This window comes from Dipodomys merriami, unplaced genomic scaffold (assembly GCF_024711535.1).
Source record: "Dipodomys merriami isolate MVZ:Mamm:240054 unplaced genomic scaffold, mDipMer1.0.p SCAF_1, whole genome shotgun sequence".
Lineage (NCBI taxonomy): Eukaryota > Metazoa > Chordata > Mammalia > Rodentia > Heteromyidae > Dipodomys > Dipodomys merriami.
The window spans coordinates 25,238,679-25,264,564 of record NW_027202270.1 but is presented as its reverse complement, the minus strand read 5'-3'; the positions used below and the strand labels follow the sequence as shown (position 1 = coordinate 25,264,564).

Genomic DNA, 25,886 nt, shown 5'->3' with positions numbered 1-25,886 from the left:
CACTGGTGCCTCACTTTAATTGTCCATTTATGAAGATACAAAAACCAAAGTTGGAAATAGCTTACTTGACACATTTGAATCATTAGTGTTAGTATGCTATTAGTAATAATTGGCTTTAGGTTAGAAAGTTCAAATATATTGCTATAGAGACACACATATAAACACACATCTCTTTTTTCTTTTTTTTTTCTGTCCTGGGCCTTGAATTCTGGGCCTGGGTGCTGTCCTTAAGCTCCTTTTGCTCAAGGCTAGCACTCTACTACTTGAGCTACAACACTACTTCTGGCTTTTTCTGTGATTAATTGGAGATAAGAGTCTTACAGACTTTCCTGAGCAGGTTGGCTTTGAACCATGATCTTCAGATCTCAGCCTCCTGAGTAGCTAGGATTAGAGGTGTAAGCCACCAGCTTTCAGCTTTCTATTAGAAATTTTTAAGAAATATTTTTCCTTATAGTAATTTGCTATTCTTATACAAATACAGTATAGTTATATTAGCAAGTACTTTTGATTATTTGATATGACAGAACTTAGTTCAGGTTAAACAACTTTAAAATATAATTCAAATTCAGAATATTAGAACTAAAATTGTATTTTTCTTTTACCTTTGGCTATAGGTTGCAGGACCTTTTCCAACAGGAAAAAGGCAGAAAGCGGCCTTCAGTTCCTCCAAGTCCTGGAAGACTGAGACAAGGGGAAGAAAGCAAGGTAATATGTAGTCTTTTGTGTGGTTCTTCATCAACAAAAATACAATTAATTCTATTTACTACTGCTAAGAAGTGGTCATTGAATATGTTTTAATATTAAGTATGGGTTTTCATCTTAAAGTATGTTTCAAGTTATATGTGTCTGGATTTCTTTAACAAAATGTATTACAAATAATTTTTTAAAAATATTTGTAAATTATCTACTAACATTACTAAGGTAATGTTAATAATGACAGCAAGATATACAAAGAAAAATATGTATATGCTCAGAGTAGTAGGGTTTTTATTTTTTTACTCCAGTTTTGTGTGTTCTTTCTCTGTGCCTAAACGAAAAGTTCTTAATGTTTCTGAACTGAGCACATTCTACTCATTAACCTAATTGACATTTTCTAACTATTAGTTTTCTCTTGCTTAGCATTCAAAAATATTTAAATTTTTTCGTACTTTTTATGGTTGAGTACTGTCTTCAGAATCTCACAAATTTCAGATCAACAGTTATAGCTAGGCCATTTGTCTTTTTTTTTTTTGTATATATTTTATTGTAAAAATATTGTACAGAGGGGTTACAGGTACATGAGTAAGGTAATGAGTACATTTCCTATCGAGCATTGTTACCTCCGCCTTTGTTTTTCCCCTACCATCCCTTCCCTCTCCACCTTCCCAACTTCTCCACCCCCCCCACCCCAAGATGTAAAGTTCGTTTTCAACATAGTGTCCTGTAGATCTCATTGTTACAATGGGTCAACCTGTATCCTTATTTCAGCATTTTGCCATTTGTCTTTTTTGAGGCCCTTCTTCCAAACTCATTCAGATTGTTGGCAGAATTCAGTTCCTAATAGTGATAAGGCTGAGCTGTTCTATTGATGGTTATTGACTAGAGACCATTCTTAAAATCTTGGCACTGCCGGCATTCTTATTTTAAAACCTCAACAACAATTGCCCCTTTTTGCATCAGATTACTTACTTTCTCCATCTCTGATTTATATACTCAGATTTAAGAGCTTATGATTATGTTAGACCTATATATACTTCTATTTTAACTATATTTGTGAGATTCCTTCATATCAACCAGTACCTAAATTGGTACTTGATGGAGGGAGGGGTGTGTGTACCAGGGGCTGGCAATGTTGACTTCTGTTCTGGTGGAACTCTGACTGGATATTTGTAATGTCATTAAAGTCTTTCCTGGACTTACGATGTCTTTTATAGTGTTTCATTGAATTACTTGGTAACATCATAGAAACTTTGTGAGGAATTTACATAGATTATCTTTATTGAACAAGAACTTAATCATTTTGGGTATTTTTCTATAAAAATTATGTTAGTGTTTTATTTCCTTCTGCAGAGACTTTGCCTTATCTCTTAGATAACTGTGTAGGAATCACCATTTCCCTAAAGTTTAGAAGAGGGTAAGAATAAGGTTATTGAAGATCATCTGTATGTTAGTATCAGTCAACCAGTCCAGGGCTGTTAATGATTATCACAGACTCTTCATGGTCTTTTTCTTTCCCTCTGAAGATACTGAATGATAGCTAATAATGGAAATTCTTTAGATTATAATAAGTAGACAGAATTAAAAGTATTAACATCACTCAGTAGTTAGTCATCTTTTTTTGTTTTTTGTTTTTAATATATTTTTTATTGTAAAGATACTGTACAGAGGGGTTACAGTTACATGAGTAAGGTAATGAGTACATTACCTATGGAGTATTGTTACCCCTCCCTTGTTTTCCCCTACCATCCTTTCCTCCCCATCTCCCCAACTCCTCCCTCCCCCCCAAAGTTGTAAAGTTCATTTTAACGTTGTGTCTTATATATCTCATTGTTATAATGGGCCAACCTGTATCCTTATTTTAGCATTTTTTTATTTCCTTCCCCTCCCCAAATTATAAAAATAGATAAAAATTACAAGATGTAGGGTAACGGAATCAAATACAGTGAAAACAGGGGTTATACCATGGGGGAAGAACATATAAAAAATTTAAAAAATCACATAGTACATTGTAAGTACATTAAAAACAACAGCAACAAAGATAAAACCTCTTGTATCCCTATCTTGGGGTTTATTTCACTTAGCATCATCTTATATGGTCATAAGTACATAGCTTTTGACCTCTTCTGCTTGTTCCAGACATATACTAGTTATTGCAAATAAGGGAAACCATGGGACCTATGTTTCTTTGGGCCTGGCTTACTTCTAGTCATCTTTTTGAAAGATTGAAAATTGATTTAAAATTCTGTTGCACTGGCTTTATATTTATTCATATCACAGTTTCTGCCCTTGTAGATTGGGTGTCCTTCCATGCTCCTTCCCTTCTTCCCCCTTCGCCCCCGCTCTCCTCTCATCATCCCTTGTGTCTTTCCTTCTCTTTCTGCTTCATTCCTCAGGGTCTGGGCTGTGTAGCCAAGTATGGTCTCACACTTGTGACATTCCTGCTTTAGCCTCTCAAATAGTAGGATTATAAGCCACCATACCTGGCTGGAGTGGACATTTTTCTAGGTTATAAGGCATTCAGTTGTGAAAAAAAAAATCACAGCTCTTATAGTAATGATCCATTGTCTACTGAGAAAGAAGCTGATAGGAATCATGGGATCCCATGGTAATGATTATTACCAGGTATAAAAAGTCTATGAAATGCTATGTTGAAAAAACTTTGCAGTTTAGGTGAGGAGGGTATGGGAGGGGGGAATGTAGTTGAGGAGGTGGGAGGGAAGGGATGGTTGGGGAAAAACAAAGGAGGAGGCAACAATGCTTGATAAGAAATGTACTCATTACTTTGCTCATGTGATTGTAACCCCTCTGTACAGTACTTTCAGAACTTGTTAATAAAGTCAGGGCTGGGAAGGTGGCTCAGTGGTAGAGTGCTTGGCTTGCATGCATGAGACCCTGGGTTCGATTCCTCAGCACCAGATAAGCAGAAAAAGCCAGAAGTGGCGCTGTGGCTCAAGTGGTAGAGTGCTCGCCTTGAGCTGAAGAGCTGAAGGACAGCCCCCAGGCCCAGAGTTCAAGCCCCACGACTGACAAAAAAAATAAAAAATAAAAAAATAAGTCTATGAAGAACAACCCAAAGGAGAGAGTAAGTTTTGCTAAGGGAGTAGATGCTGGTTTTGAGTTAACAAACTAAGACTATCGTGTCGCATATTGTAAGAAGCTAGGTACCCAGAGAGTTCTCTCTGATTTGATTAATTAGTAATATAAAAAATGACAATTAAATTGTATGTGTGGCTGATAGTTATTGTAGAAATATGTTATCTGTACATAATAGGAATAGAGATGGTTCAGGAGATAATAAAAAGAATTCTAGGCTTAATGGACAATCCTTATATTTCTAATAGTTTCAATGCCAAGAAGTAAACTACTGTTTAGAACAATATTCACAAAGTGTGATTCTTCAGGCTTCAAATACAGTTCTACAAGTTTTCTCTTTATTAACTGTGTATCTGTATGAAGTCAGCATTTTAACCTCAACATACTAAATACAGAAGTCAGATAGGGATCTAGCAATTTTCTAGTTAGATAGACAAAGAAGATATTTATAAAATGCTAAAGCAATGATATTCTGTCATTATTTTTTTATTTTTGAAAAATAGGTATATTTAATCAGTATTATACTCATGTTTATATATAATGAATTCATTTTTAAATGAGTTACTACATTAAAAAGTTCTAGGTTTAATTTCTAAGAAACTAAAAGCTATTGGAATTGATTAGTAGACTTTCTAACTTTTGAATATTAACAGGTCCTGAGATTAACAAAAAAAAACAAACCTTAAGATTCACTGGCTTAGACAAAACAAAAATGTGATTTTAATATTTCTTTAAAGCAGAATATGTATTTCTCTATAGATAAGTGCAATGGACACATCTCCACGGAATATTTCTCCAGGACTTCAAAATGGAGAAAAAGGTTGGACATTGAATCTTAGTGTCAACTTGCTATTGTATTTAAAGAAATTTCTTAATATATCAAGTGTTTATCAATTTTCCTAATATTTAAAGATCATATTTTGAGCATTTTCTTCCTGGTGCAGTTGTTCCTAGACATAGACATCATTTTTTTTGTAGTTCTTATCAGCCTATCCTATAGCTTATTGTAAGAATATACATTAGGATATAGAAATATGTAAAATATGGATAGATGTACTGTTAAGGAAAAAAAGAAACAGAAAAGAAAATGGAAATTTTATTTTTGTTTTGCTTATTTCTAAGTCATTCTAAGTTGTACTGTTGAACATCTTAGAACATAATTTCTATTTGTAATGTCATTAAAGTCTTTTCTGGACTTAAGATATCTTTTATAGTGTTTCATTGAATTACTTGGTAACATCATAGAAACTTTGTGAGGAATTCACATAGATTACCTTTATTGAACAAGAACTTAATCATTTTGGGTATTTTTCTATAAAAATTATAAGTTAGTGTTTTATTCCTTTCTGCAGAATCAGCATACAATTTTTCCCAGTGTCGTAATTTTAGTTACTATTAAATTGAATGATTGTTAGATAGACTTTTTGGTATAGTAGAAAGAAAATATTAGATAGAATCAGAATTGGTTGACATTTCTAGATTTGATTGTGTTTTAGTCATACAGCCTTTCTGGATTTTTATGTGTTTTTCTATGACTTGACCAACACAACCTAAATAATTTTTAAAATAAATTTCTGTATTTTAGGAAATAGAAATGTGTTTTAACATTAAAAATATTAGTAACAGCTAAGACTTAATGTTTTTAAAATAACTCTTTAAATTGTGTTTTCTATAGAGGATCGCTTCTTGACTACCCTGTCCAGTCAGAGTTCCACCAGTTCTACCCATCTCCATTTGCCTTCTCCACCAGAAGTCCTGGCTGAGCAGTCTGTAGGAGGACCTTCTGAACTTGACACAGCCAGTGGTTCTGAAGGTACAGCAGTTTAGATCATACCATACCTCATTCCCTCATGGATGCTACCTGATTGAATCATTGCTTGTAGGACCTTCTCTGTTTCAGAGAAGGTAAAAATGTAAGGGCAAAGACCTGCTCCTTGGAATCAATGCAGTGTATGTTTCACTATCACTTTCTGTTTGATCCGCTAAGAATCATTTTTTTTTCCTGTCAGAAATTTAAGATGTAATTGTTAATGGGATGTGTGTATATCAGCCCCAAAGGAAAAGAAGTACTAAAATTGACACTTTTACTTTTTATTCTTCCTGAAATGTCAGTATATAAATAGAGTATTCTTTACTTTAGATGTGTTTGATGGACATTTGTTGGGATCCACAGACAGCCAAGTAAAGGAAAAGTCCACCATGAAAGCCATCTTTGCAAATTTGCTTCCAGGAAATAGCTATAATCCTATTCCATTTCCTTTGTAAGTATTATTAAAAAAAGTAATGGCTAATTGGATGTTTATGTTTTCTTTAAAAAAAAAACAGATTAAACTTTACTTTTCCTTTTTTATATTTAAAAGTCTTTGAATGAAATAAATCTTATTTCCATTTCCATTAGTAATGGACTTTTCAGGGAAAAGTGAGAATTAGTCTAATATGTTCTAAAATATAAATATTTCCACTTTTTTAAAAATTGTGACAATACTGTACAAAGGGGCTACAATTATATGGGCAAGGTAATGAGTACATTTCTTATGAAGCATTGTTGCCTTCTCCTTTATTTCCCCTTCCCATTCCTTTCTACCTTCCCTCCCCCGCCCCGCCCTGCCAAAGTTGTAAAGTTCGTTTTTCAACATAACAACTTGTACATCTCATTGTTGCAATGGGTCCACCTGAATCCCTATTTAAACGATTTGTTTTTTCCCTTCCCCTCCACAAATTATATCAACATCAAATACCGTGGGGGAGGGACATACAAAGCAACAAAGAAATCATCTTATAAATCTGTTAGAAACAATAGCAAGAAAGAAAAAAAACATTTGAGTCCTTATCTTGGGGTTCACTTTGCCTAACATCAACTTATCTGACCGTTTCTGCTTGTCTCAGACATATACTAGTTATTGCAAATAAAGGAAAACATGGGACCTATGTTTTTTTTTTTTTGTCCGGTCGTGGGGCCTGAACTCTGGGCCTGGGCACTGTCCCTCAGCTCTTCAGCTCAAGGCTAGCACTCTACCACTTGAGCCACAGCACCACTTCCGGCTTTTTTTTTCTTTTTGCTTATGTGGTGCTGAGGAATTGAACCCAGGGCCTCACGCATGCAAGGCAAGTGCTTTACCACTGAGCCACCTTCCCAGCCCGGGACCTATGTTTCTTTGGGCCTGGCTTACTTCACTTAATATAATTTTTTCCAAGCCTTTCCATTTCCTAACAAATGGGGCAATGTCATTCTTTCTGATGGAGGCATAGAATTCCATTGTGTATATATACCACATTTTTTTTTTCCATTCATAAAACTTTTATTCCACTTACGTGAACTTAATACATGTTTTCTTAACAATTATTCTTGAATTGTTCATGAAAATTTCCTAAAGCATTAAACAAAGCTAGCCATCATCTCAGGTTATTTCCCTGTTAACTGTTTTCACAGCCACATGCATGTTAGGCAAGTTTCAAAAAAGAAAAAAAAAATCACAAAAGCAAAAAAAAAAAAAATCTAAAAAAAAGTTAAATACATGGGGGCTTTTTGTTTACTGCTGTGCTTGATATACATGAATAATGAATACCAAGCAGTTCATTTTTACTGCATCTTTACTTTTACATTTGTTCTTATATACCACATTTTCTTGATCCATTCATCTACTGAGGGGAATCTAGGTTGGTTCTATATCTTAGCTATGGTAAATAATGCTGCATAAACATAGTTGTGCTGGTAGCTTTAGTATGGTCTTGTTTGTGATCATTTGGGTAAATGCCCAAAAGTGGGATTGCTGGGTCATAGGGGAGCTCTATGTGGAGTCTTATGTTTTCTTATAACTAAAAAACTCCCTAGATTTATTACTTACATATTTTGCTATATTTTCCTCTACAAATAGGTATTTATTGATTTCTAAATTTCATATAATATGTCATTTGACACAATTTACTGACATGTAATCATTATCATATATGAATAGAAGAAAGCATTAAATAATGTTGCATAGTGTGTGTATATATATATGTATATTTGTGAATTCGTATATATGATGTACTGCTACATCTGTTGGTCTTATAGTCTTAAAAATGCATTGCTAGTTATAAGGGGATAATTCAAGTATATAATCCACTGGAATTGTGTTCCTGTTCTAGCAGTAATGATGAGTTATAATAACCTACATAGGTTTTTACGTGAACATTTTTTTGTGTTGGGCTCACTGGAAATGAGAAGGAATGTAGGAGTAGAAATCAGGGGAACAAAATTTGATTTAAAATGGAGTCACCATTGAGTTCTATGTTATAACAGTAGAGCAACTTTGTTATGTCTAATAGTAGGTTTTCTTCACAATTCCTAAAATACTTTTCTTTTCAAATTTTATAATAGAAAAATATTGTACATTTAGAGTTTTTTTTTATTTAGAGTTATTTTTGAGACTCATATGGCTAAAGTCTTGACAATAAAGAAAGCTTTGTTGGGAGTGACTAGGCCAGAGCCTGATTTGAAACCTACTTCTGGTGTTTTCCCACTGCCTTCAGAAGTTTTTCGTGCTATCTTCTCAGTATCTTCATATATTTTGGCTTACTTGTTTTCTCATTTGGCCTTTTCACTCACTGCTGGTAGTCTGCCACATAAGCCACACCTCTAGTTCCAGCTTTTTGCTAATTAATTGGAAATAAGGGTCTCTTGGGTTTGTCTGTTCAGGCTGGCTTTGAACTGCAATTCTCAGATCTCAGCCTCGGCTTGGATTATAAGCATGAATCACTAAACGTATTCTTATTGTGTGTTATTTAGTTAATATCACTGTCCTGAGATTTACTGGTAATTAATTTTAATTAATTTACTGGTGTTAATGCATTTATATTTGGTTTTCTTCTGATATTATTTTTAGTTATTTAATTGATTTTTTTAAAAAATTTGAACAGTGATCCAGATAAACACTATTTAATGTATGAGCATGAACGGGTACCCATCGCAGTCTGTGAGAAAGAACCCAGCTCCATCATTGCATTTGCTCTCAGGTATTAGTCATGAGACTTATTGTCATATGGTTATATCTATGTATTTTATGTTGGGGATCTTTCACATAAAGGATGATGATTAAATATAAGCAAAACTTTATCCTTTAGGCATGATAGTCTTATTCTCTTCAAACCTCAAAATCTCTACCCAAATAATGATGTACAGCTAGCATGACTTTTAAGCAAGTTTCTTATAACTAAGTTGATTAGACAGATTGTTTACTAATCCTTATCTCTAACCATTCTCTCTGTTTTAATTATGTTTGTATCTTATATCCCTTACTTTGTTTCTTGGAATATGCCTACCTTATGTCATCTGAGAATGATTTTTTTCCTGCATTCTATAGATACTAAGCCAAAGTTTCCTATTTAGGAAACATTTCTTTGCCTTATTCTGTAGACTTGTTTGACTTTTAATTTACATAATTTATCATGTATCTCAAAGAAGTATCAAATTTTAGAAATGTTTATATAATATGTTAAAAACCCCAGCTTCTTAGACATAGAAGTTATCTTAGAGTTCGTTGAACTTAGTTTAAGTAGAGTCAAAAGTATTGAGTTAAGTTTTTTCCTAAGATGAGGGATTAAAATGAACATTTTTCTTTTCAGATATTGGCCAAAATATATCTATCCAACAAACATTAGAATGTGGTATTGAACTTACAGGGATAAACAAGTTGTATACAGCTTCCTTTATGGATTTACAATTTACTGTTTGGATAATAGAAATTATTTTCCTTTATTAGAGTCCAGAAGCTATTATTTTATCCTTGCATTTTTATCTTTTATGAAGCCAATATTAGCTTCTTACCATGTAACTCATTAATAGATGAAAAGTATCAAATGAAAACTTTTTTTTTTTTACTGTTGGGAAGCAAGTATCTAGTTAGGTCATTTCCCTTAAGTGTCTTAGAAAAATAATGCACTGTACCATTTGTTTCTTGTTCTATGAAATTTGTTTTATCTATCATGACCTTAAGGCTGCTCTCTAAAAGGCTTTATTTGGGGGGCAGTCATAGAATATGAAAAAGCTTTTTCTTTTTTTTGGGGGGGGGTCCATTCGTGGGGCCTGAAATCTGGGCCTGAGCTCTTCAGCTCAAGGCTAGCACTCTACCACTTGAGCCACAGCGCTACTTCCGGCTTTTTTTTTTTTTTTTTGCTTATGTGGTGCTGAGGAATAGAACCCAGGGCCTCAGGCATGCAAGGCAAGCGTTCTACCACTGAGCTACCTTCCCAGCCCCTGAAAAAGCTTTTTCTTAAAATTTAGTATTGTTAAGTAGAAAAGCGCTCTTAAGTTCCTTACTCTATTGTGGTAAAGGTAAATTTTCATGCTTCATATTTTTAACTTGCCAGAAGCCTGAAGTTATTCACTCTATTAGTAACTAGATTTTTTTTTTTCATTCTTTCTCTGGTTCTGAGGTCTAACTCAGGGCCTTGAACATGCTAGATGAGCATTCTACTAGATGTTTACATCCTTAGGGCTTGTAACTTGGCATTTTTGATCATTGTTAAGGTTATTGATCCTCCTTTATCAAAAGTCTTTTTTTATTTGATTCTCTGTGAAGATACTGGCTTTCTTCATAGAACTTCTGCTTGATCACTTTTGTTAGGTAACCTAGATGTATTTGTTTAAGGATGGATTTGTTTAATGTTTCTGTAGAATTAAACTTATTCTAAAGCTTGTGATATATTTTTAATGAAGAGGCTAACATTTAACCTTTTTCAATCTATTTCTACCCAAAGTTGTAAAGAATACCGAAATGCCTTAGAAGAATTGTCTAAAGCAACTCTGTGGAACAATGCTGAAGAAGGGCTTCCAACAAATAGGTGATTCATGATTGACTAAAGTCTATCTTAATTTAGCTGTCTCATCATTTTTATATCTTTTTGTTTTTGTTATAACATATGATCAGTTTGGTCCAGATAATGGCATTTATTTTAACCAGTAATCAAGACAATAAAATTTAAGTATGACAAGTCTTTAGTCTCTTACTTTTGCCAATTGACGTACATATTACAAGTTTAAACTTATATCACTTTTGAAAAGAAAGACAGTAAGTTATTATTTTTATTTAAAATTAGAAAATTAATGCAATTAATATACTGCTGCATGGCTTTATAATTTTAGGTGTCTGTGAATTTTCTATAGTAACTAAAAATCCTAATACTTTAAAAGCGCTCAAAAGAGTTAGTTTAGATATTCAGTATTTTAGAATGAAGTGGTTAAAGGCTCATTACTAAACTAGATTTTTCCAACTGTACTAAATTGACAAAATAAAAGTTAATATGGATAATTTGGGGAAAATAAAAATTGATACTTTTATAATTGACTTGTGGGTACTTACATAATTCTAATGGCAGTGGGGGAATATTACAAAGATGCTTTTGTGCATCTTGCATTCATCTTTATAATTATAGTATTTTACTTTCCAGTAGATATTTTAAGACTTTTTCTTCCATGTTATAATTTATATTTATCTAAGTTATAAATCAGAGAATTTATATTGTGGGAGGGATTAGTTGAGGGGTAGATTCGTGCAGGAATTAGTATACTTGCTATTTCGTGTCTGAATAGTTTAAAATCAATCTTCCCTTTGCTTTTCATTTTAGTGTTTTAGATAGCAGACCAAAGAGTAGCAGCCCTATTAGATTACCTGAAATGAGTGGAGGACAGACAAATCGTACAGCAGAAGCAGAACCACAACCAAGTAAGTTTACAAATGTATAAATACTTTATTTCTTTTATTTATGATTATGAATGTCATTCATTAAATGAATTTAAACATATTTGAATATTCATTTTCCATATGTTTTACCTTTCATCTTTTTTACCTTAAGTATAGGTTCAAATTATTGAATTTTAAATTCCTAAAAGCTATTTAATGTATGCAAAAGAAGGAGGAATCTGTTTTCTTTTTATTTTTTGGGGGGGTCCAGTCGTGGGGCCTGAATTCTGGGGCTGGGTGCTATCCCTCAGCTCTTCAGCTCAAGGCTAACTCTCTATCACTTGAGCCAGAGCACCACTTCCGGCTTTTTTCTTTTTGCTTATGTGGTGCTGAGGAATCGAACCCGGGGCCTCATGTATGCAAGGCAAGCACTCTACCACTGAGCCACCTTCCCAGCCCCAGGAATCTGTTTTTTGAGAACTTAAAGTTTAGAACATTATATGATAGCATATAATCTATAACTTGATTATATCTCTTAGCCTATGAAATGTAATTGCAACTTACATGTTCAATTTTATAGTATTATTGGCACTATCAAAGTAAATTGTTACATATTACCTCCTTTATTTTCCACTATAACCACATAAGGATTATTTGACATAACTCCATTGCAGAAAGTTAAGAATTAGACTAACTTGCCTTTGATTTATTGCATCAAATCAAAGACTAGATAAGTGGAATTGCAGCAAACTGAATCTGCATGGCAAAGGACATAGCTAGCAAGATAAATAGAAAACCTACAGAATGGGAGAAGATCTTTCCTAGATATGCATCAGACAAAGGCCTCATATCTAAAATATACTTAGAGCTCAAAAAATTAAACCCTTCCAAAAACAAATCCTCAAAGAAACAACAACCCAATTAATAAATAGGCTAAAGACTTAAAGAGAAACTTCTCAGAAGAAGAAGCAAGAATGGCCAATAAACACGTGAAGAGATGTTGCCATAAAAGAAATGCAAATTAAAACATTGAGATTCTACTTCACCCTAGTTAGAATTGGCCATTATAAAGAAAACTAGTAACAGATGCTGGTGGGAATGTGGCCAAAGGGAAATGCTACACTGTTTGTGGGAATGTAAACTTGTAAACTTGTTCAGTCACTCCAGAAAGCAGTATGGAGGTTCCTCAAAAGACTAAACATAGAGCTTCCCTATGACCCACCAATCCTACTCCTGGGCAGTTATCCAGTTGACCACAAACCAGGCCACACTAAAGCCACTAGCATAACCATGTTCACTGCAGCATTGTTTATCATAACCAAGATATGGAATCAACCCAGAAGCCCTTCAGTGGATGAATGGATCAAGAAAATATGGTACGTACACACACACACTCACACACACAATGGAATACTACGCTTCCATCAGAAAGAATGATATTGCCCCATTCGTAAGGAAATAGAAAGACTTTGAAAAATTATATTAAGCCAGACCCAAAGAAACATAGGTTGCATGGTTTCCCTCATTTGTAGTAATTAGGATGTGTCTATAAATCTATAAATAAACACAGTGGATGGTAAAAGGCAAAAAATTATACTTGCACATGACAAATTAAACACAATGAGAGCAAAGGAGGATAATTGTTAGGTGAGGATTACAAAGGCTCATAGCTATATGCAGTAAAAATCATATAAAATGAACTCCAAGAACTAGAAACAAGAGGTTTTTTTCATTTTACTTGTGTTTATTTCTTGTTTTGTTTTTTGTTTTCCCCTTTTGTCACTGTTTTTGATTTCTTTACCTTTTGTCTTGTATGTAAGTTTATCTGTTTTGGGGAGGGTAAAGGGAAGCACAGAGTGGTGGGACAAAGGGTGAACTAATTCAGCAGTAATACTCACTAGACAGTGTGTTGAAAGTGAACTATACACCTTGTTGGGGAGAGGAGGTCAGAAGGGAAAAAACTGTGAGAAAGCAAGGGAAAAGGTGACAAAGTAGATTAACTTGCCTAACATTAGACTTTAGTTGTAGAAGTGGAATTTGAACTTGGATCTTCTTACCTATTTATCAGCAATGAATTTGGCTACCCAGGTAACTCAGTTCAACAAACAGTTCAACCCCATTCATAATATAAGAAGTCTGATTCATAATTTAGATAAATATGGGTTTCAACATGGAATAAAAAGACTTGAAATACCTCCTGGCCATAGGAAAAGGTAAAATGCTGTACTATAAAAGTACATGGAAAATGTTCAAAAATGTTGGCTTTATAATAGTTCCCCCACCATCATTAGGAGTACCTCAGTATGGCCTTAAACAAGTGATGAATTTTCTAAAATAACTTCCTGGCGGTGGGCAATTCTTGGCATTTGTTAAACTGCACAGTATTTTTTTTTTTTTTTTTTTTGGGTCCGGTCGTGGGGCCTGAACTCTGGGCCTGGGCACTGTCCCTCAGCTCTTCAGCTCAAGGCTAGTGCTCTACCACTTGAGCCACAGCGCCACTTCCGGCTTTTTTCTTTTTGCTTATGTGGTGCTGAGGAATCAAACCCAGGGCCTCATGCATGCAAGGCAAGCACTCTACCACTGAGCCACCTTCCCAGCCCTGCACAGTATTCTTATAGCAAGATATAGTGGATAGTTTCTCTTTGATTATCTTAAGTTTTCCTCATAGATAAAAATATTCTGATTTTATTTACATTTGAGACAGAGAGCAGGAGAGAAGGGTACAAGGTGCACCTGTTATCTTGTATTATGCGACTATATTATCTTTGCCTCCTTCAGTCTAGTGGTCAGAAGTGAGTCCTACAGGCACCTGTACCTGTATAAGAGATCATACCCTGGTACAAGCCATGATCTATTTCTTTGGCCTCTACACATAGCTCCCCCTACAAAAAACTTTTTCTTGCAAGAATCCACATTGGAGATTATGAACTATATTTTCTGAGGATACCAACAAGATAATAATGATGAATTTACAGTATTAGAATCAACACTACTAACATGATTGAAACTAAAGACTAGAAATAAAACTAAATGGCAAAAAAAATCAATACATAACTTAAAAAAATAAGGGAGGGAAGAGCTGGGTTGAGAGGGGTGAGTGAGAATGTTGACAGGGGAGACATTGATCAGGATGCACTATATTCATAAATGCTGTGGTGAATGTTAACTCCTTCGTAAAACTACTTAAAAACAATCAAAATATCACTTTAAAAAAAGAAAAAAGAAAACTAAAGAACAAACTTTCCTAAATTCTTGGACATCCGGTAGTGTTCAATTTTGAAAGATGCTATATGCAAAAGGTTTTCCTGTTAAAATACAGGAACACAAGATAAAAAATGTTAATTTATTAAAATTTAGCTTTTGAAATAGTTTTGTGTTTACTTTTTAACTATATTAAATATTATCAAAATTAACTTACCCTTGCTCATGGTATGGTTGAAAAACATTTTTGAAGAGCCTTCTGGGACATTTCTCACATTGTGATATTCAGCTAGCTGAGCCCTACTCTCCTAGTTCTGATAATAAGGGCACTTAACTACCTAAAAACAACATCTGTAACAGCATATGGGATAATCTGTGCAAATAAAAATATTTCTGTAACTCTGATTTACTAGTGGTAACTGCTAACAAAGTTGAAATTTTTTATTTTTTATTACAACAACCTGTACTTAAAATTAATGTTACTTCTTATTTTCAGCAAAAAAGGCTTCTGGAATGTTGTCTTTCTTCAGAGGGACAGCGGGGAAAAGCCCTGATCTGTCTTCACAGAAGAGAGAGACCTTACGTGGAGCAGATAGTGCTTACTACCAGGTTGGGCAGACGGGCAAGGAGGGCATGGAAAATCAAGGCATTGAGCCCCAAGGTTTGTTAAGTAGACCAAATGTACTTATTCTCCGTTTTAATTTTAATTGTTAGTTTCAGTTCTTTCTTATGGGCATCACTAGATCTTGTTGCTGAAGGTAGAGCTTTCCCTGTGTTCTCACTTGTCAGTATGGTGGGTAGCAATGCCATAACGTGATGCTTGGAGAGTCCATCTGGTTTCAGATGTTATTTTCACTTACTGTGGTAGAACCAGAAATCCTTGGTTGCCATGCTTATAAAGAGGCAAAAACAGAGTCTTCTCAGCTTAACTGAGGGCTAAATGGCATTCTGCATGTAAATCATCTGTCTTGTTATGTAACTTACAATATATACTCAAGTTTTTTCCATTTCACTCTTTCTCCTATGTTTTCTTCCTTTTCTGATCTCTGGAAGACTGGCTATTTATATCCACATTTATTTTAAAATGAATCTACCATAAACACAGTGGATTTAGCAGTAGGTTTGCCAGAAAGACCAGTAAAATAAAAATAAAAACACTAATTAAGACTAATGAGCTAGGGAAACATCATTCCATATACCTGGGAAAACCTGATCATATACTTTTTAGAGAAGCCATGGAGCTAGGCACTGGTAGCTTGTGCTTATATTCCTTATATCTCAGGAAACTGAGATTCAGAGAACTGTGGTTCAGAATCAGCCTGGGCAGAAAAGTCTTGGAGACCCCCATCTCCAAAACAACCAGCAAAAAGGATGGAGATGTGATTCAAGTGGTAGAGCACCAGCAAGTAATCACAAGACCCTGAGTTCAAGCTCCAGCACTGCAAAAACAAAAACAAAAAAGGCTAGGAAATTCTTACTGTAAGAGCTGAGTTACTGTATTGTTACCATAGGAATCACTTAAATGTCAGAAAAAGTATTCAACCCAAATTCTCTTTTCATTTCTCTTTTTTTAACACATTGAGTGATCATAAAATCATATACATTTTAATTGTAATCATCTGAATACAGTGATTATATGGTAGTAACTTAACTCAATTTTTTTTTTCTATAATGGGGCTTAGGGGAGCTTGTATTTGCTTGCTCATAGCTGGCACTTTACTATTTGAGCCATCTCTTCAGACCTACCTAGTTAATTGCAGATGGTATCTCTCAGCTTTCTTGGCTAGCATTGAACTTTAATCTTTATGCCTCAGGCTCCCAAGTACCTAGGATTCCAGACATGAGCTACTGGTGCCTGGCCTAACTCAAATCTTTTTATAGTTGACTTGCAAATTTGTGTTACTGTATCCGGGAAAAGAAAGGACAATTTAATCTAAAATTTTACTTTTATTCCTGATATTAAATCTTTAGATGAAATAGATGGAGGAGATACACAAAAGAAACAACTCACAAATCCTCATGTAGAACTTCGTAAGTATGCAATAATATATTGTCTGTGTGGGGAAAGTGACCATAACTGAGCAAATTCCATTATGTGAGATTTTTAGATTTGTACTCGATTAATATCCTGCCCTTTCTTCTTGCTTTTGGTTTGTTCATGAGTGTGAGATGTAATTTTGCTTTGTAGCCTAGTTTGGCCTATAACTCATGGTGCTCCTACCTCAGTCTCTCAAGTGGTGGGATTATAGGTACCCATCATGCCTATCGAATATTTCAGAAATGTATATTAAATCTATGTTGAAATAGGTTTAATTAATCTATAAATTTCATTTGGAATATGTATCATTTAATCTATAAATTTCATTATAATTCAGAAATTCTACTTTTAAGTTTTAATTTTTAAGTATTTTTTAACTAGGTCATTGAGAGCCACTAAGATTCACAGACAGTAAGATGCTTATTAAGAATTTCACCTAGGCGCTGGTGGCTCACGCCTTTAATCCTAGCTACTCAGGAGGCTGAGATTTGAGGATCAAGGTTCAAAGCCAGCCTGGACAGGAAAGTCTGTGAGACCAGAAGTGGTACTGTGGCCCAAGTGGTAGAGTGCTTGCCTTGAGCTGAGCTGCTTAGGCTTAGCTGCTCCCAGGCCCAGATTTCAAACCCCATGACTAACAACAACAACAACAACAAATTGGTATAAAATAATAATAGCCAGTGTGAAATTAGAACTTTTAATTATTTTGAAAATAAGTAATAGTGAGTAGATAATGTTCTCTAATCACTCTGAAGATCACTTTATCCAAATTGTGCTATATGAGGATTTAGACTTCACCTAAAAGACACTGGTCACAGAAAAACCTAAATGGTGGCATTCAGTGTTTGGTGGAATAGACAGACATTTTCCGACTTATTAAAAGAGTTTTTTTTTTAACTTTTCTATGTAGAGTTTTCTGATGCTAATGCCAAGTTTTACTGCCGTCTGTACTATGCGGGAGAGTTCCATAAGATGCGTGAAGTGATTCTGGGCAGCAGTGAGGAAGACTTTATCCGCTCCCTGTCCCACTCCTCCCCCTGGCAGGCTCGAGGGGGCAAATCGGGAGCTGCCTTCTATGCCACGGAAGGTAAGTCTTTTTTTTTTTAATCATTTACTGGTTAGTATTGTCCATTTTTTTCCCCCTTGAGATTATTTACACATTACTTGAACTGATAAACTACAGTATTGACTGTTACAACATTTTCTAGCTATATTTCTATTTGTGAGAAGATATGATATTTCTTTAAAAGATAAGCACATACATTTTTGTAATGAGACTCAGACAATGAAGTCATTATTAAACTGTCTAGTTCTGAGTTCTCTAAATGTAGATAGAAATAGAACTTGTACAAAACTCAAATGAACTGATGAGAGAACAATATGGGAATATTTACAGAATATTATGACCATTTATATTTATTATTCTCTCTGTCCACAGAAAGCAAAATTATTTAAGAAATTACAAGAATTTTGCTACCTGAAAAGAACTTTCATAAATCTGACTTACTGGATTGTTAGCAGCGAAGTGGATGAAATTTTACTTGATAGTGCAAAAATTTAAATGATCTGATAATGAAATTGACTGTGGTACTATCAAAAGTAGAAGCTAGCGGATCCCTTCTAGCTTTTCAAAAGAAAACTGTGTTCTCATAAAAAATTCCATTGTGACAGCAAAAAATACTCCTTAAAAACAAAAGCAAGCAGATAATTTGGGATCTCTAGGATTATTTATTGTAGTTGAAAATATATATTATGTCTTAGTGTACATGAACTTTCTGCCTTTATAGATGATAGATTCATTTTGAAGCAAATGCCTCGTCTGGAAGTCCAGTCTTTCCTCGACTTTGCACCACACTACTTCAATTATATTACAAATGCTGTGCAACAAAAGGTAGAAATCTTAACTCTTGGTGTATACTGAAAGTTTACTTGTCTTTTTTACATCTTGAAGGTTAGTCCTCTTGACAGTTTTCCTGTGATAAGAGCAGAGCATACTTAGATCTCTCTATGCTATTGAGGTATACAATAGAATGCAGAGATTTCAAACTTTATTTCTTTTGTCCTTGCCACTGAGGCATCAAATGACTTCAAGCAAGTTCCTTTTAATTGGCATGTATATTAAAATATTAAAACTAGATGAAATTAGTTGTACATATAGTAATTTGTCATTTGTTGAGAATTGATGAGAAAGAGTTGTGTCTACTTGTCATTGAGCACTGAACTTGCAGTTATAAAGAAGTTAATAGTTTTGTTTACTTTTCTAATTATGTTTTATTACATGTTTATTAAGGGGAAATTACATGTTGTAGTAAAGGTTTTGAGTTTAAATAACTATGAACGATCATCTTCTGGAGAATTGAAAGATCTACTATTTTTATTGGCATTGCTGGTACACTAATTTGTGAGATCTCAGGGTGAGATTTCTTTCAAAGTCCTCTTGTTATATGAATAAAAAATCATGTTTGGATATTACATGAATAATGCAGCCATTGATATTAAATTACAAATAATCCTTATGGTTAAAGTGTTAGCTTTCATCTTTGTTTTTTGTTTTTGAATAGAGGCCTACTGCTCTGGCCAAAATTCTTGGAGTTTACAGAATTGGTTATAAGAACTCTCAGAACAACACTGAGAAGAAGTTAGACCTCCTTGTCATGGAAAATCTTTTCTATGGGAGAAAGATGGCTCAGGTAAGATACTGTACTATGTGAAGCACTTTGTATTTCTGGTTCTTAAATACAATGAATCCAATTACTACCCTATTTTATGGTAAATAATTTAGTTTTGGTTAATAATACATGTAACTTTTAAACTTACTGAAAAACAGTCTAAAGAAAAATTATTTATGACCTGTTTCTTAAATTTACATTTCCAATATTTTAGAGTCACAGAATTGGTAGACTAAGAAAGCAGATCTACATTTGCCATGTCAGTTTTAAAATGAATTAGCTGAGTCCCAGAGATTGGGTACCTTATCAAAGTCACTTTGTTGCTTTTAGATTTCAGGTTTGTCTAGAGCTACAGCAATGCTCTTCAAAGAGCTGGTCCTCACACTGTTTCCTGTCTGAAGATAAAGAGCTCGTGCCTGACTATAACTCAATTGTTGCTTTCTTCATTTTGCATATTTTTGTATAAGAAGAGTCTGAGCTCAAGTAAACTAGGTGCTTAGTAACATTCTGGCTCCTCAGCATCATCATTAGTCAGGAGCAGCCAAGCAGCACTGGTCTGCAAAATGTTGTGCAGACCTTCACCTTTGAGTACATTGTTTTTCCTGCCACGTGAATATTCCTATTCATAGCTGTTGCTTCTGCATTGCCATAAGTAATTGCACGGGGGGTTTGGTGTAAAAATTTTAATTTTCTGAGATTATTTGCATCTCTTGCTTTTTACTGCTTTATGATCAGGTTTTTTTTTGGAGTTTCTTGTGACGTTTCTTAAATGGAACAGATTATTGCCAAATTGTTTAAGTAACTCAGTACCTGAGAATTTCATATGATACAATCATATCACTCTGTCTTTTATGTGTAAGAAAATATTGCCATGCATTTAATGATTTAAATTATAAAAGTTATAATTAAATTTTGTAAAGAAATTTAATAATAGAGACTACAAGGAGTGTTTTTGCCTTTTTGGTTTAATTTAGTTAAGCACTGTAACATTGCACATAAGTGACAAATAATTTTTTTTCTGTTAGGTTTTTGATTTGAAGGGTTCACTTAGGAATCGAAATGTAAAAATGGACACTGGGAAAGAGAGTTGTGATGTGGTCCTGCTGGATGAAAATCTCCTAAAGATGGTTCGGGACAACCCTCTGTATATTCGTTCTCATTCTAAAGCTGTACTGAGAACTTCCATCCACAGTGACTCTCATTTCCTTTCCAGCCACCTCATTATAGATTATTCTTTGCTGGTTGGGCGAGATGATACAAACAATGAGCTGGTAGTTGGAATTATAGGTAAGTCAATAGCAATACTCATAACACACTGTTGAAGCTGGAATAAATCATAAGAATTTTTTGAACTTGGACCTATTAGTAGCTTAGTATATTTCCACAAACTTTCATTTTAGATTTCAAAAGTAATGCTTTTTCACTCTAGTCCATTGTATCCATTTTCCTTATTTCTATTTCCATTAACTACATTAAATGTGAAGATATTTAATATGAAGATTTCTAAAAAATTACTTTAAAAAAAGGCCCTGGTTTATTGTTCTAAGGATTAAACAGATTGATGTGGGGGAAAACACAGAGTAGCAGTGGGCATAGTGTCAGCACTTAATAAAGTTCATTCTCATAGAAGTAATAATAATAGTCATGGATATTTTTATATGCCTGTGTTTATTTACAAAACCGGTGCTTATTTTGCGTGTTTCCTCCCCCTCTTAGATTATATTAGAACATTTACATGGGACAAAAAGCTTGAGATGGTTGTGAAATCAACAGGAATTTTAGGTGGACAAGGTGAGCAAGTGTTGTTTTCTTTACTCTTCAAGCTAACTCCTATGTTTTCCTTTTCAGTTATGACTTAAAAAGTAGTTGCTGATTTTTTTAAGTTAAAAATTATGTGGTTATTTTATAATTTCCAAAATAACTAGATGACAGGAATTATGTAAGTGGGAAAATACTGAGTTTAAATTTGTTTTAAAATCCTAGGGGTTTTCAAATAAGGGTTTTTATTTAAAGCCAGAGATTCTGAATAAGAGCTAATTGTTGATTAACACTAGTTATCTTGAAGTTCTTAAAGTGCTGCTAGGCTAAGTTGTGCACCTAGATATCTCTCATCTCTAGATGAGAGCTCAAATCTTGAAGAAGAAACTGCCCTCAGGAAGGGGCCTGCCCTATGCCTGGTGGCACAGCACTGTAGCCCTACCTCCTTTCTCAGTCTGTTCTGGCATATGGCACTTTTATGTAAAAAGCATAGGTGATTGGCAGTTGTCCAGTCAATTATAAATGTATAACAACTTCTTTTCCCTTTGTCTTTCATAATCTTAGGTAAAATGCCCACTGTAGTCTCTCCAGAGTTGTATCGGACTAGGTTTTGTGAAGCAATGGACAAGTATTTCCTCATGGTACCAGACCACTGGACAGGGTTGGATCTGAATTGCTAAAATCTAACACATCATTTGAAATAGACTGTGAAGGAAGGGAGACCAGAACAAGAACTAAAAATGTTTTGTTTCTTCATCACGTTCACCTTTGGATACAAAGACCTTTCAGTGTCATGAGTCTTTAGACTGTTTATAACAGAAGGGTACAAACTCCATTAATTTGCTCTTTGTTTTTTGATGCCTTCGAATTAAACTGTCCATAGATTTGGAAGCTGTCTGACATATTCACACTTAAGCTAAATCCAGATCCATCTCAAATGGCAAAGATTAGAGACCAGAAGATACGATGAAAACCTGAGTTCTTGTAATTTGCTAACTGAATTGTTTGAAGAAGCAGACACTATCTTAAATAGGTTGTGACTGTCCCTGTAACTCTCACATTTCACACATTCTTTACCTAGAAAGCATTTGTAGCACTGTTGAATTTGGTGTATGTTTCATATCTAATAATTTAATGTTATCTATTATTAGGAGTTCTGAAATCTTAAAAAAATAACTGTTTCATTTGTTAATGTGATGTTAAACAGGATAGCTCTGTTTTTTATTGAGAAATTTGGCCTAAGTTGAGAATCCTGCCATGTTCTGAATGTCCCAGCTTCAAGTGTATGTGGTATATTAAAATTCTATCTTCTCAGTAGGTGATGAAAATTACACTATTAATTTTTACCCCCTTTATGTTGGAGTAATTCTTAAAAGCTTATTTTGTGTAATTAATATGTTAAATGCACTTATCTGCAAGTGCTCAGTTTTTAGGTTTCTGTTTTTTCTCTCTCATTTTCAGGGAAACCTAATAAATGAGTCTAGAATTACTGAATCCCTAAAGGATTTTAATTAATAAAGCATTTTTTAATGTAAAAAAAAAATCAGTTAGACCCAATTCAGGAAATTGGGTGAGAAAGAAGCACTTAGTTGCTTCTAACCATAGTAAGTATCTTTCAACACAACCAGCAATTTAAGTGGTGGCTAGAGTTACAAAAGTCTATTCTGTGGATATAACTGCTTTTTAATTTTCTGTACATTGACCTGACTCTGCTATTCAGAAATTTCAATATATAAAGTTATTCTTAGTAAGGAACTTCTTTTTTTTGGGGGGGGGTCGGGTCATGGGGCCTAAACTTTAGGCCTGGGGGCTGTCCCTCAGCTCTTTAGCTCAAGGCTAGTGCTCTACCACTTGAGCCACAGTGCCACTTCCGGCTTTTTTCTTTTTGCTTATGTGGTGCTGAGGAATCGAACCCAGGGCCTCATGCATGCAAGGCAAAGCACTATACCACTGAGCCACCTTCCCAGCCCCAGTAAGGCACTTCTTGCTTAATGGCTTCCTTCCTTCCTTCCTTCCTTCCTTCCCTCCTTCCCTCTTTCCCTCCTTCTGTGTGTGTTGGTCCTAGAATTTTGAACTCAGGGCCCTGAACTTTTTTTGCTCAAGGCTTGCACTTTACCACTTGAGCCACAGCTCCACTTCCTGCTTTTTGGTGGTTAATTGGAGAAAAAAGTCTCACAGACTTTCTTGCCCCTGCTGACTCTGAACTGCAGGCCTCAAATCTTAGCCTCTTGAGTAACTAGGATTACAGGCAAGAGCCACTAGCGCCTGGCAATAGCCAGCAATTTGTTTGTTTTAAAAAAAGTGATCAGAAGTACTGGACTTTGAGGAAATACTGTAAGCCACAATATTTTCTCTTGGCTTCTTTTTGTAGCAAGGATAATTTGGAGATTTGTAAAGGTTTAAGGATTCCACTGTTTTTAGACTTCCTAAAAGAGCATATTAGTAGTCACAGAAAAAAAAAAAAAGAAAGCTGAATGTATCCAGTTTCAGATTATATAAAAGTACATGATGTAGGAACATCTTGGAAAGTTTGCTTTAGAGAATGAAGGCAGTGGTTTGGCATTTGGTGCTTATTAAAAACATGGTTAATTTTGAACTCAGAAGCAAGTTGACCAAGGGCTTATGGCAGATCTGACAAGAAGCCCCTTACTGTTTTTAAACTTGTGTGTGTGCCTTTGAAGATATGTAAAACACTGATGATTTTAGTTTTGCTATCAGTAACACGTGAAACAGTTACACAGAGGTGAAAGATGGATGGAACATGGCTAGCTTTTCATGATTTTGTGTCAGACTGGAGATGCCAATATTGTTTTGCCTTTGGTCATTTTGTAGGGTTACTTATCCTGTAGAGTTAGGAAGGTGTCTTCCCCTATCTGTAGTAGGGTTGTTTCTTTGTTTTCATTCCAGAACCATGTGCATAGCTGAAATGTTCCATAAAAATAGCTCTTGATGATAACATAGCATGCCAGGTTTCATTTCCTTGCCCATGACTTCGAAAACACTGCAGCCTATGGTAATTTCATGGTTAAACATTTTGAAGCAAGAGTTACTGCTTTAACTATCTTCTGGGCCTGTGTTATGAAGGGGAAACTCACAATTCAACTGTGTCTTCTGTGTGGCACAACACATTCTTGGCCCCCAGCTGCTTGTTTAGACCATGATATCAGACATAAGGTGCTTGGAGACTGCTGCTCAGTTTAAGCACTGAATGGTTTTCCTCTTTTGAACTCCTTTTCAGTGCCTAGAGAATATTAATGCTGAAAAGTTGGGAATGAGGAAAAAAAATCTGTGCTTAAAAATCCTTATAATACAAGATGAATCCTGAAAATAATTGATAGTAGCATGAGAAAACTATGCCAACATATCGCTTTATATGAAAATCTTATTTATAAATGTGAAGCTTTTTGATGCCATCAAAACTTAACAAAAATATAGAAATGGTTTACCTTTTCTTATTCCAGCCTAAGGAAAATAAAAGAGTAGACAAAGCTATTGCAAGCCCTTTTTTGTAGTCTCTTGAGAACTTTATACATATTCAAACTTTCCTACAGAAAGATGTGTAAGTTTTTCCTTGAGATTCAGGAGTGGTTTTCTAGCTTTGGCTTTTATTGAGTATTATAAATGGTTGGGTTGGTCATATTGTATCAGCTTTTATGATAGCCTTGTAACTGTCAGCTTTTTGGCATTTTGCCCAATAGCAGGGCGCTTGTTTCAAACTGCCAAGGAAAATAATCTACCTGTAGAAAGTAGGGTGCGCTTGGAGAGTGAACCAATTGTAAATGAGCCAGATGGGGAAACTGAGGAGGTCATCTTTTTTCCTGAAGTGTTGACACACTGACTTACGCAGTATTCAGCCATCTAGTGCAATGCCTTTTTGTGTTTGTCTTTGTAACACGGGTGCAGTGTATTATAGAAAAAAATGAAGATTACAATCATAAGCAGTTTTATTAATACTGCTGTGTTAGTTTTGTAAAAATGTACATTATGTCTTTTGACAGATTGAATTTTAAACTAGAGAAATAACATTGTAAATCATAATAGTCTCTTAATTTAATATGACAAACTTCCATTAACAATATTAAAAGTACTTAATGTATTATAATGTATATATGTCTCTACTTTGTTCTAGTTGTTTTATATGATTGATGTATTATTTAAAAGATAACTACCTTGACCTTTTAGAGACTTGTACTTGTAAATAAAGAGGACTTAACAGTAAGCTGGAATTTGCTTATTCTACTTAAGTTTGAATCTGCTTGAGGGAATTAGCCAAAGGAGAAGGAGTTGGTTGCACAAGCCTCGTCCCTAAGCCTGCCCATGTTGGGCACTGTCCCCTCTCTGCTTTTCCTGGTGCCACAGTTTATTTTGGCTGACAACGTGTATGGCTGTATTGGTTTTCTCATTCTTCCTGTGTTTTGCACTTTCCTGAGAAAGCACTCACTTCACTTCCTTGAAGCCCTTTTCTACGAAAGATTGGTGGAATTGAGTGAATGGGACTATCAACTCTCAGTTTCTCTTGTGCGCTTGGAAGCAACTGTCACCATGCTCCTCCAGGGCAGCACTGTCCCGTGGTTGCCAGTCTGAAGTGATGAGGCTTACTTTTACCTGGATTCATGAGGACAAAGGTGAGAATGGTTGGCTTGAGGGGCTGGAATTCACAGCTGGTGGCTGTGCCATGCAGGGAGTTGGGCAAGGTCACCAACTGACAAAATTCCCATCTTCATCAATTTTATGTTATAATTCCATAGTACTAAGCATATTCATATCTCT

The 25,886-nt window shown here is 34.8% G+C and overlaps 1 protein-coding gene across 10 annotated transcripts in view; it reads left to right on the top strand.

Annotated features, from left to right (window-relative positions):
- Pikfyve (phosphoinositide kinase, FYVE-type zinc finger containing) overlaps nucleotides 1-25,287 on the top strand; it is an 83,443-nt gene extending 58,156 nt beyond the window's left edge. For all 10 annotated transcript variants that reach the window (XM_070018363.1, XM_070018382.1, XM_070018390.1 and 7 more), the window contains 15 exons: nucleotides 615-705; nucleotides 4,552-4,612; nucleotides 5,468-5,605; nucleotides 5,933-6,053; nucleotides 8,692-8,787; nucleotides 10,531-10,614; nucleotides 11,398-11,495; nucleotides 15,151-15,315; nucleotides 16,626-16,685; nucleotides 17,600-17,776; nucleotides 18,477-18,580; nucleotides 19,251-19,379; nucleotides 20,384-20,645; nucleotides 21,075-21,149; nucleotides 21,681-25,287. In XM_070018363.1, the coding sequence (XP_069874464.1) occupies nucleotides 615-705; nucleotides 4,552-4,612; nucleotides 5,468-5,605; nucleotides 5,933-6,053; nucleotides 8,692-8,787; nucleotides 10,531-10,614; nucleotides 11,398-11,495; nucleotides 15,151-15,315; nucleotides 16,626-16,685; nucleotides 17,600-17,776; nucleotides 18,477-18,580; nucleotides 19,251-19,379; nucleotides 20,384-20,645; nucleotides 21,075-21,149; nucleotides 21,681-21,796 (1,777 nt within the window). In that variant the 3' untranslated portion in view covers nucleotides 21,797-25,287. The remainder of the gene's footprint in view (nucleotides 1-614; nucleotides 706-4,551; nucleotides 4,613-5,467; nucleotides 5,606-5,932; nucleotides 6,054-8,691; nucleotides 8,788-10,530; nucleotides 10,615-11,397; nucleotides 11,496-15,150; nucleotides 15,316-16,625; nucleotides 16,686-17,599; nucleotides 17,777-18,476; nucleotides 18,581-19,250; nucleotides 19,380-20,383; nucleotides 20,646-21,074; nucleotides 21,150-21,680) is intronic.
- Nucleotides 25,288-25,886: the final 599 nt, after the last annotated feature.